The sequence below is a fragment of the Danaus plexippus genome, chromosome 4 (assembly GCF_018135715.1).
Source record: "Danaus plexippus chromosome 4, MEX_DaPlex, whole genome shotgun sequence".
In the NCBI taxonomy this organism is placed as follows: domain Eukaryota; kingdom Metazoa; phylum Arthropoda; class Insecta; order Lepidoptera; family Nymphalidae; genus Danaus; species Danaus plexippus.
In genome coordinates, this window is record NC_083538.1 from 4,174,530 (window position 1) to 4,188,416 (window position 13,887).

General features: G+C 30.1%; 1 protein-coding gene across 1 annotated transcript; it reads left to right on the plus strand.

The window, feature by feature from the left end:
- Positions 1-5,208: 5,208 nt before the first annotated feature.
- On the plus strand, positions 5,209-8,218 carry LOC116768723 (uncharacterized). Its single transcript, XM_032659520.2, has 3 exons — positions 5,209-5,266; positions 5,455-6,220; positions 6,493-8,218. The coding sequence occupies exons 1-3, from the start codon at positions 5,241-5,243 to the stop codon at positions 6,589-6,591; spliced, it is 891 nt and encodes a 296-aa protein (XP_032515411.1). The 5' UTR covers positions 5,209-5,240; the 3' UTR covers positions 6,592-8,218.
- Positions 8,219-13,887: the final 5,669 nt, after the last annotated feature.

Below are 13,887 nucleotides of genomic sequence, written 5' to 3' on the forward strand. Positions count from 1 at the left end.
ATATATAACATTTATATGAATAAAACTACATATTTTAGTACATTTAAAAATAATTTACTGCTTAAATCCATTTTAGTTAATCAAAAATATAAATCAAAAATGATTTACACCCAATAACATACAGGTTTTTTTTTGTCTAATATAATATATAATTACTTTCAGCGTTATTAAAAAATATATATAAATCATGATCACAAAATATGTGTCTGAGTATTTAATACTTCATTTATTATAATGAAAAGCAAATATATAAATTTTTCAACAAAAAAAATTATATAGCAATGGTAAACGCTTGGTTAATTAAAGTATATATCACTCAGGCTCCATCTATCTAAAGGACATATCGATACGAGATAGAACAACCTTCTAGCAAACAAGTAAGCTTTCACAAAGACGCAACTGACTTACAGATTCTGATTTATTTCAACAGATGGCGCTGTCCCTAAATTATTGTAACAAGCTTCTTATGGTTAATACTTAACTTCTTATACTTAATACGATATCAAGCATCTTAAAAATCAAATATAATAAAAGATCAAGTTTATATATGTTATCATACTAACTGCTTTATATCATAGTGATCAAATTATAAATATTATTTCAAGATGTATTTTGGTACACAAAACAAATTCCATATTATAATATGTAAAAACATATAGCTTGTATAATGACAGTCTAAATTGAGATTCTAGAAAAGGGTCTGAATTCGATGCCAGTTTAAAAATAGCTCACTGCGGCTATACTTCTATCGGAACACTTGTTGCTTAAACTGTTTGACGTCACTTCCCCTCCACCCTGAGGGGCCGCGCCCCCTCGTGGGACGATGTGGGTGTTGACGTAAAGACCCACACTCATGAATGGAAGAGTCCTAAACTCTGCTGACTAGCCTTTCATACAGAATACAATTTTACGTATTACGTCATACATTTCCCTGTAAAAGTATAGTGATATAACATTTATTTTCTGAGACGGATAGTGATCTGGATTTAATATTAAAATTGCTGAAACTGTTTTATTTTTTATGTACTGAGACTGTGAACAGCCACAGCGAATATTTAAAAGAATACTTCATCAACAATTCTAACGCATATCGTATACAAAGTTATAGACATTGTTGAATTTCTTTGCAATGAAAATAATATCTTGAATAATTTATCAATTATATCCAATTACCGAGGCTTATGCCACACGAGCAACAGGCACAATAGTGTTCTTCTAAACTCATAAACGATTCTATATAAAAAAAAAGTGCAATCCTTTGTCTCAGTATCCAGTAACGTCATTTTGAAAGAACACACGTGGAGCAAAACAAATCAGTCGCTGTTTGTAATCTACCGTCTGAAAGAAGCATCTACGGCGTAAATCAATTTCTATAAATAGCCACCGCCTACAGCCACTGCAAAGCTTTGTCACAATGAGAAAGTCATAAACGGTTATTTTTTTCATTCAAATCGCTTGCATTGTATTTGAAAATTGATCAGACTGCAAAAATTTAAATGCATTGTTTTATTTTAACGCTTTATCTTGAGAGGGTTTTATATAACGATATTGATAAAATTAAATCTATTTCCTGACTCATTAATTGTATAATAATTAAATTTTTCAACATAAAAATTGAAATAAATATTTCTTACATTAATTTATTATAATTTCATTATATTTACATTCAAAAATCCTTTGTATGGAAGTAAAATTTTATTTTTTTTATGTAAACCATGAGTTAGTGGATGCAATTTATGTCTTCAAATAAAGCTAATGTTCCACGAAGTAAGCGTCGTTCCGCGAAGAGAACTTAGTACAAAGATAATACGTTTGACAGTTATTATTTTTCACCGGGTCCGAAATGAGTCGTGACATTATATCAGGTTGACGGAAAATACTAAAAACGTAACATGATTATAATTTTAAAATCGATGAAGTTATATAATACTATAAAAATTCTTTATATAAGAATTGAAATGTCTTCAACAGAAGGACGAAGCAATTTGAAAGGCTAACTAAAAATAGCTGTGTCTTTAGTACGAGTATTCTTTGTCTACACAAACACAGACAGTTACAATTTTAGTCAGTAATAAATCATGGTACACATTGGTATTCCAGGCGATTTATGAATGGAAAACTCTGAAGTTGTTTGTGTTGAGTTGACAATGGAAAATTATATCAAGGGCTATACAGTTCGTAATAATACTTATTGTTATTTTAATAAAGATTATTTTCAAATTCTAAATAATAATATTTCTTAATTAACTACTAACATAATATTATCTATTATTTGAGAATGGGACTGTTTGGTATGCATATAGTACTGCTATAGGGATTGGGTTGAAAATAAAATATCCTTCAATATGAATACACATGCAAGTTTGTGTGTATGTGCGTGTTACGTACGGGCAACATATTAAAAAATAAATGAACATCGCCGAGGCAACATCATTGTATGGATAAGATATCATTTTACGATTGACGTTGCTAACTCCGCGGAACGAACACCAAGCCGTGTGAACCAGAAGATTCCTGATACCACACAAGCCATGGAATGGCATTGCTATGCTAACACCGGGGAAATCATGTAGTCTGAGGTATAGGTTATGAGTTTTAATATGTAATTTTTGTTATAATAAACATATATGTAAGTTTCGTAGTTTTCCTGGAACCTCCGGTTGCCACTATATAATTTGCGCTAGTTTGAAATATTTATATGCATTTTTGTTTATAAATAACGAAACCACAATACTATTTATTAATTAATAATGATGATTTATCGTATCAATTTTTATTACATTAATTGTTCAGGAATTCTTTATAAGCAGAAAGTAACTCATCACTATTTAAATTCGTCGTTTAAGTGACTGCACTTCGTTTAATTGACATTTGATCATTTGACTTGGATACCGAGTTTTAGTGGATAGGAATATGCTATATAAATAAATGTTTTATTGAAACGAATTTAGAACGCCCGTTGAAATCCAGACCTCAACCGCGCAGGTTACATACCTAGGTCCAAATCCTAGATATTGACTTGCAACGACGACATTTTGGCGCCAGTCGGTCGTCGACCTCTTATTTGTGACTTCCGATACCAAAACTGACATTGCATTTCAACTGCACTTACACCGCCATTATCCCCGACCTACCCCATTTTAAGCTCACAGTCGTCAATAATTGTCTATGTTATAAGATTCCTCAGTATTTGATTGGAGTTAGTTATAATAATTTTAGTTATTTAAATGATTTAAAAGTTTTTTATTTGTAAATTAAAACACTTAATTAACGTTGCGATTAGAAGAAATCATTTTGATCTTTTATTTCGTTCCGCGTATTATATAATAATTAGTGTCCTTAAAAATTATGTTAATAAAAGAATTATGAGGTATTAAAAAAAATATTGCTTTCATATCCGAATGATATCTTCTTTTGTGTACTTTTTATTATAGTTTTAATCAATTGGAAAAAATGTCCTAACAATAAAAACTATACAGTACCCTTACCATGAGTTTCAATGGACAAACTAAAGTCAGTCTGTTTCCAATTATCATTCATAAATCTTCGCACGTTTTAGTATCAACTAATACTAATACTAAGGTATACAAATGAAAACTAAAAACTACCGGTATTTAGTATTATGATATACAAACGTGTGGTCAGTTTACATATAGTAAGCAAGTGTGTCGTCTTTGCTTAAAATGAAAAGAAATATAGAAATGCCCTTATTGGGAAACGAACGATTCCCTATTTAATATCTGTATTTATATTTAGTGTACACACAGACGCAACGCAACTATAACGCATGTTGGTGCTGTGTGAATTTTAAAGGGTAGAGGTTAAGGTCTAAATGACAAAGCTCGATGAATCTAGACGATAGAAGAAAAATAAATATATTTCTCAATCATATACTACATTTTTTTATCCTAAATTAATTTAAATTCGTGTCACTCATAGCAAAAAAAGGGAGTAATATTCATCTTAAATAAACGACAGAAAGTTAAAGTCAACCAATATTCCATAATATATATCTAATGGATAAAAGGAAAATTAATTTCATTTGAAAAAGCAGAAATACATTAAGTTAATGAATTTTGGTTTCCTTGAAATGCTTCAAACAATATTAACCAATTACTCTTTTGTACTATCTGTGATCATTTTGACGTAATTTTTTTACCCTAATTCAGGATTTTCGAATAGGCTTTGATAATTACATTTATTTAGATAGATTGATTCACTGTAAATTATTTTTTTAATGTTAGTACAAGTATCTTTATTTTGTAAGCAGAATCCATAGAATGATAATTGCCAAATATGTTTTCAATATAAGTATTAACACATTGTTTTGTAATCTATTATCTACGGAATAATTCCAAAAATCAAGTATGAAACTATGAAATTATCATTGAAAGAAATAAATTTATCCTTACATACTTTTTTTAATAGGGCTTTGATGCTCAGCGACTTAATAGAAAAATATTACGAAAAACAAACCTTCAATATCAAACGATATGATAAAGTTAAAAAGTAATTTATAAGTAAAAAATGTAAACATTTTAACATTACAAAGAGAAGCATTACATTTTCAGTTTAATATATAAACTTTCTGAATAACAAATAGCCTTTCAACAAATTTTAAATGTCTCTTCGAAGGTTTCGGCCTTAGTTAAAATTCCATCCATGGATACAGGAGCCTTATAAACGAGACTGTAAACTTCCATGTCTCTTTAAATGAATGGGATTGTTTGCGTCAGCTCTGTGCTATATTACTATATTTATGAGATACATTCAATGCATAGAAAACGTACGCCTACATGTTACAGGTATAGTATACCTTATACATCTTTTTAGAAATCCCATCCCGAGTCATGTGTAGGCGTTTTAATATTATACAAGTTTAGATGTTAATATTCTTATATTACTTTAAAAAATAGTTAACCAGATTTGTCATAATCAGTGCCAAATTATTTTGATAATGAATCAAATTTATAATGACGAAGTCATAGCTCATGCTATGACTATTTCAGTGTATCGTCCACAAAAACAGTGGTACGTTGAAAAGATGAATAATCTGTGGGCGCGATCGATAGCCGAATGCGGGGGCAGAATGGAGTATGGGGCAACCCTCGGGGGGTGCAAGGGAGACGTTCATTGAGAATGTGTGGGCGGCGCGTGGGCGGCAAGCTTATAAAGACCCTCGGGTCGCCCTGTCGTCATAGTTGTGCCCGAAACCCCGTAACAGACAGTACTGTGTAAAAATGTGCAAAATTCTCTCCGGATCAAGGTGAGCTTATAATTTTATATTCTTAAAATAGTGTTATTAAAATATTACACAGATTCTCCGGCTTTTGTTACGGTTAAAAAAATTTATTCGATGCTCGGTGCTTAAAATATAGGAGTACATTTTATATACAAGTAGAATATATTCAGAATATAAAATTATATAAATAAAAATTGTTTCATTGTTTGTAGGATGTGGGTGGTATTGTTATGCTATTTATTAGCACAAGCAAAGACTTACCCTTTACAAGGATGGCCTGTATATCCTCAGGCATCACGAGAATATCCTGAAGATGATTACTATTATGCTCCTAAAGTACAGTACTATTATGACGCTCCAGCTATAAATGTACCTGAAGTTTACGGTCAAGTTCCCTACACCTATTTTTATGATCCATATGGTCATTTCGCAAATGAGGAGCCAAAACGGCAAGAAGAAAGACTGGCTGCTCTGCCTATAGGCCAGGAGACATGGTTTGAAAGCGATTCAACTCCGCGATGGAAATCTAATGATATGGATGACGTCAATGCCGCTTTCTTAGATAACTTAATTTTGACTCAAATGGCTCAAGATGCTCAAAGACGGCGCGAAAACGCGCGTGCCGCATTTTCAAATATGGAATACGAGGAAAAAGAAAATGAAGACGAAGATGTCAGAGAATTAAAAGCATTGGCTGGTAAACCTCTATACCACGTTCCGAAAACGGTCCCTAGAATAGAAGATGATGATTACGTTGATGATGATCCCGACAGTTTTATCAACTGGAACGGAAATAAGAGAAGTCTCACTACTACAGAAAGCTCAACCACTACACAAACACCTAAAGCTGGTCAAAAGGAAGTTCTTATGCTACGTCCGGCAGTACCACATAGTCGTCAAAGAAATCAAGATAAAGAAAACAACAAAAAGACACCATTCTACAACACAATCTCGCAGTACTTAGAAAAACAAGGACACGTAAGTTATATATATTATTTTATATATAGGTGTAAAACTTTTATCTTTTGCTCAATAGAATATATACTACGTTCTATATGGATCGTGAAACCCCGAAGTCTAAAAATAGCTTGGCCGGGTTGGGGGCGGTGGGTGACACGCTCTGAGGTCGGGTCAATCGGGGGAGAGGGGATTGGTATGCGGGGCAACAATATCAGCAGGAATCATCGCCTCAGCTAACCTACTTAATATAACATGAATGAAATCTGCTTCAACTATATCTTTATTTACAGAAAATCTCGAAAGGACGCAAAATTGAAAAACGTTTCGTCTCATCCGACTCCGATCTCGTGGTTGAACTTCGAGGATTGAAACATCGCATCGCCACCTAAACTATTGCAACTGACTACCGCCAACTATTATGAGACTGAGTATTATTTTAGAATATAGAATACTTACGGCATCCGCTCCCTTGACTTCAGTTTGAGAGGCATACAAAATACAAAAAAAAATTAAAATAATATTCCATCATTATATCCGTAATTCATGTGTGAATCAAATAGTGTCATCACGTTTTGATCATTGTATAACCACTTAAATTAATTCGCATCTCGCATTATGTGTCTCTTTAAAGGTTCATAATTAATGGCTATAATTCTACAAAAGTACTCAATTTAATACGTAAGTATATCAGATCTTAGATCCTTTTTGATTCTTTATTAGTAGGTATTAAAAAATATCCTATATATACGAATGTAAACTGTCGTACAAAATGTGACTATAATCACGTTTCCTGATATGTTTGATGTTTGAATAATACGAGAAAGATAGTTTTTTAAATAGATCTCGTTAAGGTTCCCTTCATTTGGCAGCTAATGTCGCACAAATCTGTGCAGTTGTAAATATAATATTTTTAAGTATCCTTCTTCTAAGACTTAGATAGAAAAAAATACATTGAAATGTTTACTTTTGTAAATTATTTTACACGTTTTTGAATAATACTTTTGTTAAAAACGAAATAAGAACACAACAAATGTATTATAAAAAAAACTGTTTTGGTATACATCCAAAACAAAGTGTCCTAGTGAGATCTGTTTCATGTTTTAAATAAACTTTGATATACAAAAAAACATGCAATAAAAAATAAGTATTGAACAACGCTCATTCTAAACTTTTCTAAATCTATACTATTTTTTCTTTTTTTCTTTTTGGTAATTTTTGTATCAGGTGCTACTTTTTTTTTCTTACGGACTAAGCAGACAATAGCATAAAATCTTTTTGCAAAGCAAAAGAATGGAGATATAGTATACTTTAATGAATAAGAAGGAAATGATTCTCTCGGCTGGAAGAGGATTAGGTGATATTTTAGCTTTACAGCTTCTTAACTAATGTTTATAACAGTCGGTCTATGAGATCCTTGTTAAAATATATACGAACTGCGCCATTTTATGGTTTATATAAAAATACTTCTTGTACTATATTATTTTTAATGTTCCCCGATCGTATTTCCTATTTTTTTTCATAATAAACGAAGCATTGATCGTTAACATCTTATTATCATTTTTATAATATATTTTGTAATTGATTCATCCTAAATTTAATAAAATTTATCTTTCTGAAGTACATATCTGTTTATAATAATGTCAAAATAATTTTCATTGGTAAGATAAAATTAATTCCATTATCCTAAAATTATTGTCAACGACGAATGTTTTCTTTGTACCCTGTAACTTAAGAGTCAATGTTTAAAATTCATACTGTCAAATGTCAATGGTATAATATTCATGAATGATTCCCATTATATAGATAGAACACATGTAAAGTATAAACTATCTGAGCCTAATTAGGTAATGTCTGGCTCAATATCACTTTACATACCCACATCCATATATATTTTAGAGAAAATGTATTAGGGTATTATTTTGTCCTATTTAAATTAAATGAAATGTGTAACTAAATACGGATACATGTAAATTATTAGAGAAGTATTAAAATATTTGTATCCTTAAAAAAATATAAAAAAAAATTATAATAAAATATATTCAATATACTGATGTTTTATTTTATATCTCATTGAGATGAATTCATAGTTAATTACATGGATCTTTCTGTGTACATGTGTAACGTTACCACGTGTTTCAAAAATCGAATTTAATACACAAGGTTTTCAGTTCTCAATAACATTAAGTTGATTATATCATCACGAACTATGAATGAAATACTGTGAACTCTCCGTGTTCAGTTTAAACGTTTCCCGTGTTCTCTATGATGATGCTAATTGCAAGCATGGTAGTACGTAGTTATTCAGTTCTATATATCAATGACAAAATGTTTCCGGCATGTCCTATATTTTTAGAATATTTAATTGTTCAAAGAGCTCTTACTTTTCAGTAATATGTCCAAAAACCGAAAATTCAAACATAAATGTATTTAATGTCCAAATTTTATTTAATGAAAATTCGTTTGTCTATCACTAATTTTTTATCATGTCTGTGTTGTTTTTTACTTTGTGTTGTCAAATTCCAGGCTTATGTAAGAAAAAAAATATTCACTTTAAAAGCAATAAAATGATAGAACCTATTTGATATCAACGATCTTCGGGATGGTATGCCATCAATATTATTCCGATCGATTTTCATATACATAAATACGTAACAACATAAAATTTAATACATAAAAAAGAAATTTTTAAATTGTTGCATCAAATTGGTTGCTTTTCCTTTAAATATTAATCTAATTAGAAAATATTATCATGAAATAAATATTCCTCAAATATAATGCGTGAATCAAAAATAACATACTTTTCAGTTGCCGCTGTTTCTAGAGTTCAATCTTAAAATGAATTTTTCAATGTATGGGACCATTTTTATTACCAAATTATCAAGAATGCTGAATGCTTCTTAAAAAATATAAATTAAAAGTTTAAAGATTAATCATTTATTTTCTCAAATGCTTCGTAAATTTTTTCTTGTAACAACAGCGAGCACTTTTAGACAACAGTGTAATAAAAGTTTTAGGGTAAATATCAACTTAACAGAGCCTTTTTAGGCATCGCATGTTTATCTTCTAATATAGTTAGGGTATATGTTTTTTCATATAGTTCAGTTCAATGATACCCAATTCAACATGTCTTAAAAATTTTGTTTATTTGTATCAAAATCTTAATAAATTGAATTAATAACTCAGAATATAGAACCAAATTTAAATTTGCCTTAGAAATTAAAAATGACGTAACTACTGTCCATTATTCAGTTTAATCTATCAACATAAATAAACGATATACATAAGAAATAAAGGAAATTTTAAATAAAAATTACGTAAATGAAACCTTTATTAAAAGTTAAACGAAAGTCGCCGTGTCAACAATAGTATGGATAATTTCATAGTATAACGAGTGAGGTTGCTATAACGTAACACCGGTCTGTGTGAATAAGAACACTTCTGTATGATTCTTTTAAGTTGGCTTCGTCACGTTTCATACGACGCATTTATAGTTTTTCATTTAAAAATCTTCACACATTATTTTAATAGTATTATAATAAATAAGTTATTGAATGAGAAACGGAGAACGATGCGTATTTTGTGTGACGATGCAAACTTTAAATATACATACATATTGACACTGTTGTTACGTATGTGCAACATATTAAAAAAATACGTGAGCGTTGCCCGGACAAAATCGTTGTATGGATAAAATATCATATAATGAGTGACGTTACTGACTTCGCGGAACGAACACCAAGCCGTGTGAACCAGAATATTCTTGACACCACACAAGCTATGGAATGGCATTGCTACGCTAACATCGGGGCAATCATGTAGTCTTAGATATAGGTTATAATTTTAATAAGTATCTTTTATTATAATATACATATAAGTAAGTTTCGCAGTTTTCCTGGAACCTCTGGTGCCACCCTACATAATTCTGTTGACTTGTAGTCTGAGATATGTAAGTCATAATTTATAAGGTTGAGAAATGTCATTTTTATAATAATATACATAATTATATTTCAATTTCGTCATTTTCGTGGTGTCATGGCCCGCACCTTATAAATACGAGATATCGATTTATTTGTAATTCATAACATTTCAATTTCTATTTAGTATACTGATAGAAACTGATAGAACATGATAATAAGAAAAATGTATAAAAATATTTCAATTTTTTATTTAATTTTATATCCCCTAATTGTAATTTTATAGACAATACACGACAGACTATAGTCAAAATTAACAAAATTGGTTACTATTTAAGTATATTGATTTTTCCCCAAATACAAGCACACAGTTTTAGTCTTCATTATAACTGGATTCGAGAATGCCTAAGTACTAATCTACTAATGCATTTACATTATTCTCTTGCTACTATTTCTATATCAAAAAAGGGTGTCGATGAAATTTTAAATCGGTTTCCTCAATAAAAATACAGTTTAAAAATATGTAGTTCTGTCTTCGGATATATGTTAAAACAACCCTTCTTTTTATTTTTGGGGTATATTTTCTATTGTCTCTCTCATTTAACCATTAGCAACTTCGTATTCCAATATTTTACAGACGAAACCTCTCAGCATTCTATGGAATCACCGTCCATCGCGTTGCAGGGAGAGCTTCAACAGTGCCTGGGACTTACGAACCAGGTGTAGGTATAAGGTGCCCCTATCAAACGCGCGTTAAACGCTCACCTCCACTGTCCAAGCTCCTCTCTCTACCTAATCAAATTCGAAACGAACCTAGTAGGGCTGCCTTCGACGCATGTTCCAAGAATGAACTGATGTTAGTTCTTTTCGGGCCTAAGTCTTATAGCATGTTATAAAGTGATTTGGCTGTGATACTTCTCACTCCTACTTCTACCGCATACAAATTTATAATGAACCTGTTCTTAGTGAGTTCGTTAGTGAGCTCGTACCTAATACTTGTTGACCTTAATGCCACGGTCTTTGTGGATGTTGGTTTCCCAAGGAACAGTGAGCTCTATTATCAAAACGCGCTTTAAAATTTACGAATACAAAAAATATGGTCTGAAGGACGACGCACAAATATCCTCTGGGATTCTTTATTGTTTCTCATACGTATCCATCATTATAGTCCAATCCGAAGCCGCTGTTCTTTGGATCTTTGGATCTTTGTTCAAACAACCCTTCTTTTTAGTTGTGGGGTACTTTATACATTGTCTCTCTCTTATTTTTATGAATATTATGTAATTTATGTAATTCTGACATGTTCTTAATTACGAAAACCAGCAAATTTCTTCTAAATATATTAATATCATAACATAATTTATTCAAATTTACCCTAATTAAACCTAACTATAATTTTCTTTACAAATGATTCGTAGGTGTATTTATTACAGCTGAAATAAATAGAAACTGTTTCTTAAAGAAAATGGTAAATAATCATTAAACTGAGAGCAAAAGCATATATTTAACCTTTAACCTTTCCTAAGAAAGGCAATTTCATAAGACAACGCCCACACACTATCTTGCCGTCGTCCTTAAGGTTATCTACCCGAAAACCGAAGAAGCCGGATGAATTATGATAATAAAACCATATTTAAGAAACAACACAATAAATTTAATAAAAAAAATTAAAGCTAAATTTATAATAACAACATGTGTCCATTATGATAGATCCTAGAAGACTTATTAAAATTTATTAAGTATAAGAATATCGATAGAACCTTACAATATAATAAAAAGAATTACTCAAAGACTCTCATGTATCAGTATTTTAGAACAAGATTGCATCGTTACACTAAATACGAAGCGTTTCTCATTTAATGACACACGTTAATACTATAATGAGCAAAGATTTATGAGTAAAAAAATATAAAGATATTCATATGGTTAATTCAAAAACTTCGATACAAAATTAAAAGTGGTGCTAAAAATATATAACCTTCGTTATTTTAACTTATAATATTTAAAATTACAATAATAACATATTGATACAGAACGGTTCGTATCATTAACTATTTATCGAGGCACGCGACAGTGTGACGTGCAAGCTAATTTTAAAATAATTACTAGGTACATAAATTTATTATATTATTGTACATCAGGTAAATTCCTTGTTACCTATTATTTAATATAATCAAAATCTCAATGGAATACTCGCACAGTCTTCACCTTTTTATATCTATTTAGTATTTTATTTTAAATTTCATAATTAATTCATTTCTCTTGGTATACACACACACATATTTATATATATATATATGGAGAACATTCCAAAATATAAAGAGTTTTTAAGGTGTTCATCTCGATAGCCGTAACATTTTTCTTTACCAAGAATTTTAAATAAAATTTAAAAGAACAAGCTACCAAAATTAATCTTATGCCAAGAGGCTTCAAGAAACAAATATTTAGTCAAAAAAATAAAAAAGAATACCTTTATCTTACTAAATTGTAAATTTAATTCCAAACATTATTGCCAAAAATATGTGTATTATAAAAAATAACTTAGTTGATAATATCATGCGTGAAGATTTATTTTTGAACAGACTTTGCAACCTCGTGCTAGGTATACTAAATGCCCATATGTTTAATTGAATTACATCTACGACAATTTTTGCCATAGAGAAAAAACTTTGGATATTTGATTATCTTATCTTCCTTGAGTCAACTTCAGTAAGACAATTAGGAAATCGAAAATCTATGTGAGGTGAGCAAAATAAATAGTTGTGTATTCCAAGTGGTGTACTAACGACAACCATTATAAACTAGATATTCCGTATCACCGATAACACCAGTGACAACGCCATAGGTAACTACTTATTCAAATAGGATAAAACTTTCATTTTTAGTAACCATATTTTAGAATGTATAAAAGCTTTTATAGGGGTTTAATAAAGACACATAAATTATTTTACAATAACAAAATTGAATTAATTCAAGTTATTAAATATTTTAATTATTGGAAATACTTCCTCAAGGAAGGGATGTTAAATTATACTTTCAGAAGTGTTCTACTGAAAAATTCGAACACTAATGATCACTAAAGGTATATTACTGAACCGAAAACCAAACCCTATTTGCAAAATTTATAAAATACTTCGAAACCTTAACAACCGATCTACAGTGATACGTCGAAGTGATGAAGTTGCTATCTATCAGTTCTTTATAAACTTATTAAATTAACCTTTAAAAATAACTTTTTTGTTTCCCCTCTTTCTTCCACTCTACTAAATATAATATAACTAGCAACATTAATAAGTGACGTTGCCCGAGCCAACATAAATCATTAATTCTTCTTCTAAATAATGAAACATAATTCAAAAATCAATATGAATTACTAATATAAAATCCATAACGATATAGGAAGGAGGTAGTATTTACCATAAAATTAAAAAAAATATTTGGTCAGTTTTCCTTCATAGATGTACCTTGTAAGGTTATTTTTTTATCAGTTAACCTATTTAAAAAAACTACACTGTATAACGTATAGCAAGCTAAATTGTCTATGTTTTAATTACTTTCCTTTCTGATTTATGTAAATACAAGTCATTAGTAAAAATTTTTTGATATGCAAACACAATTATTGGTAGTAGATGTTGGTTCAATTTAAGTCATTATTGTAATGAAAAATTTTAATATGAATTATAATGTACATTATTTGAATTAATCGTAATTTTGAACGTTCATAGTAGGAGTGCTGTAAATATCAATTTCAAAAACAATTAAGTTGTCAAT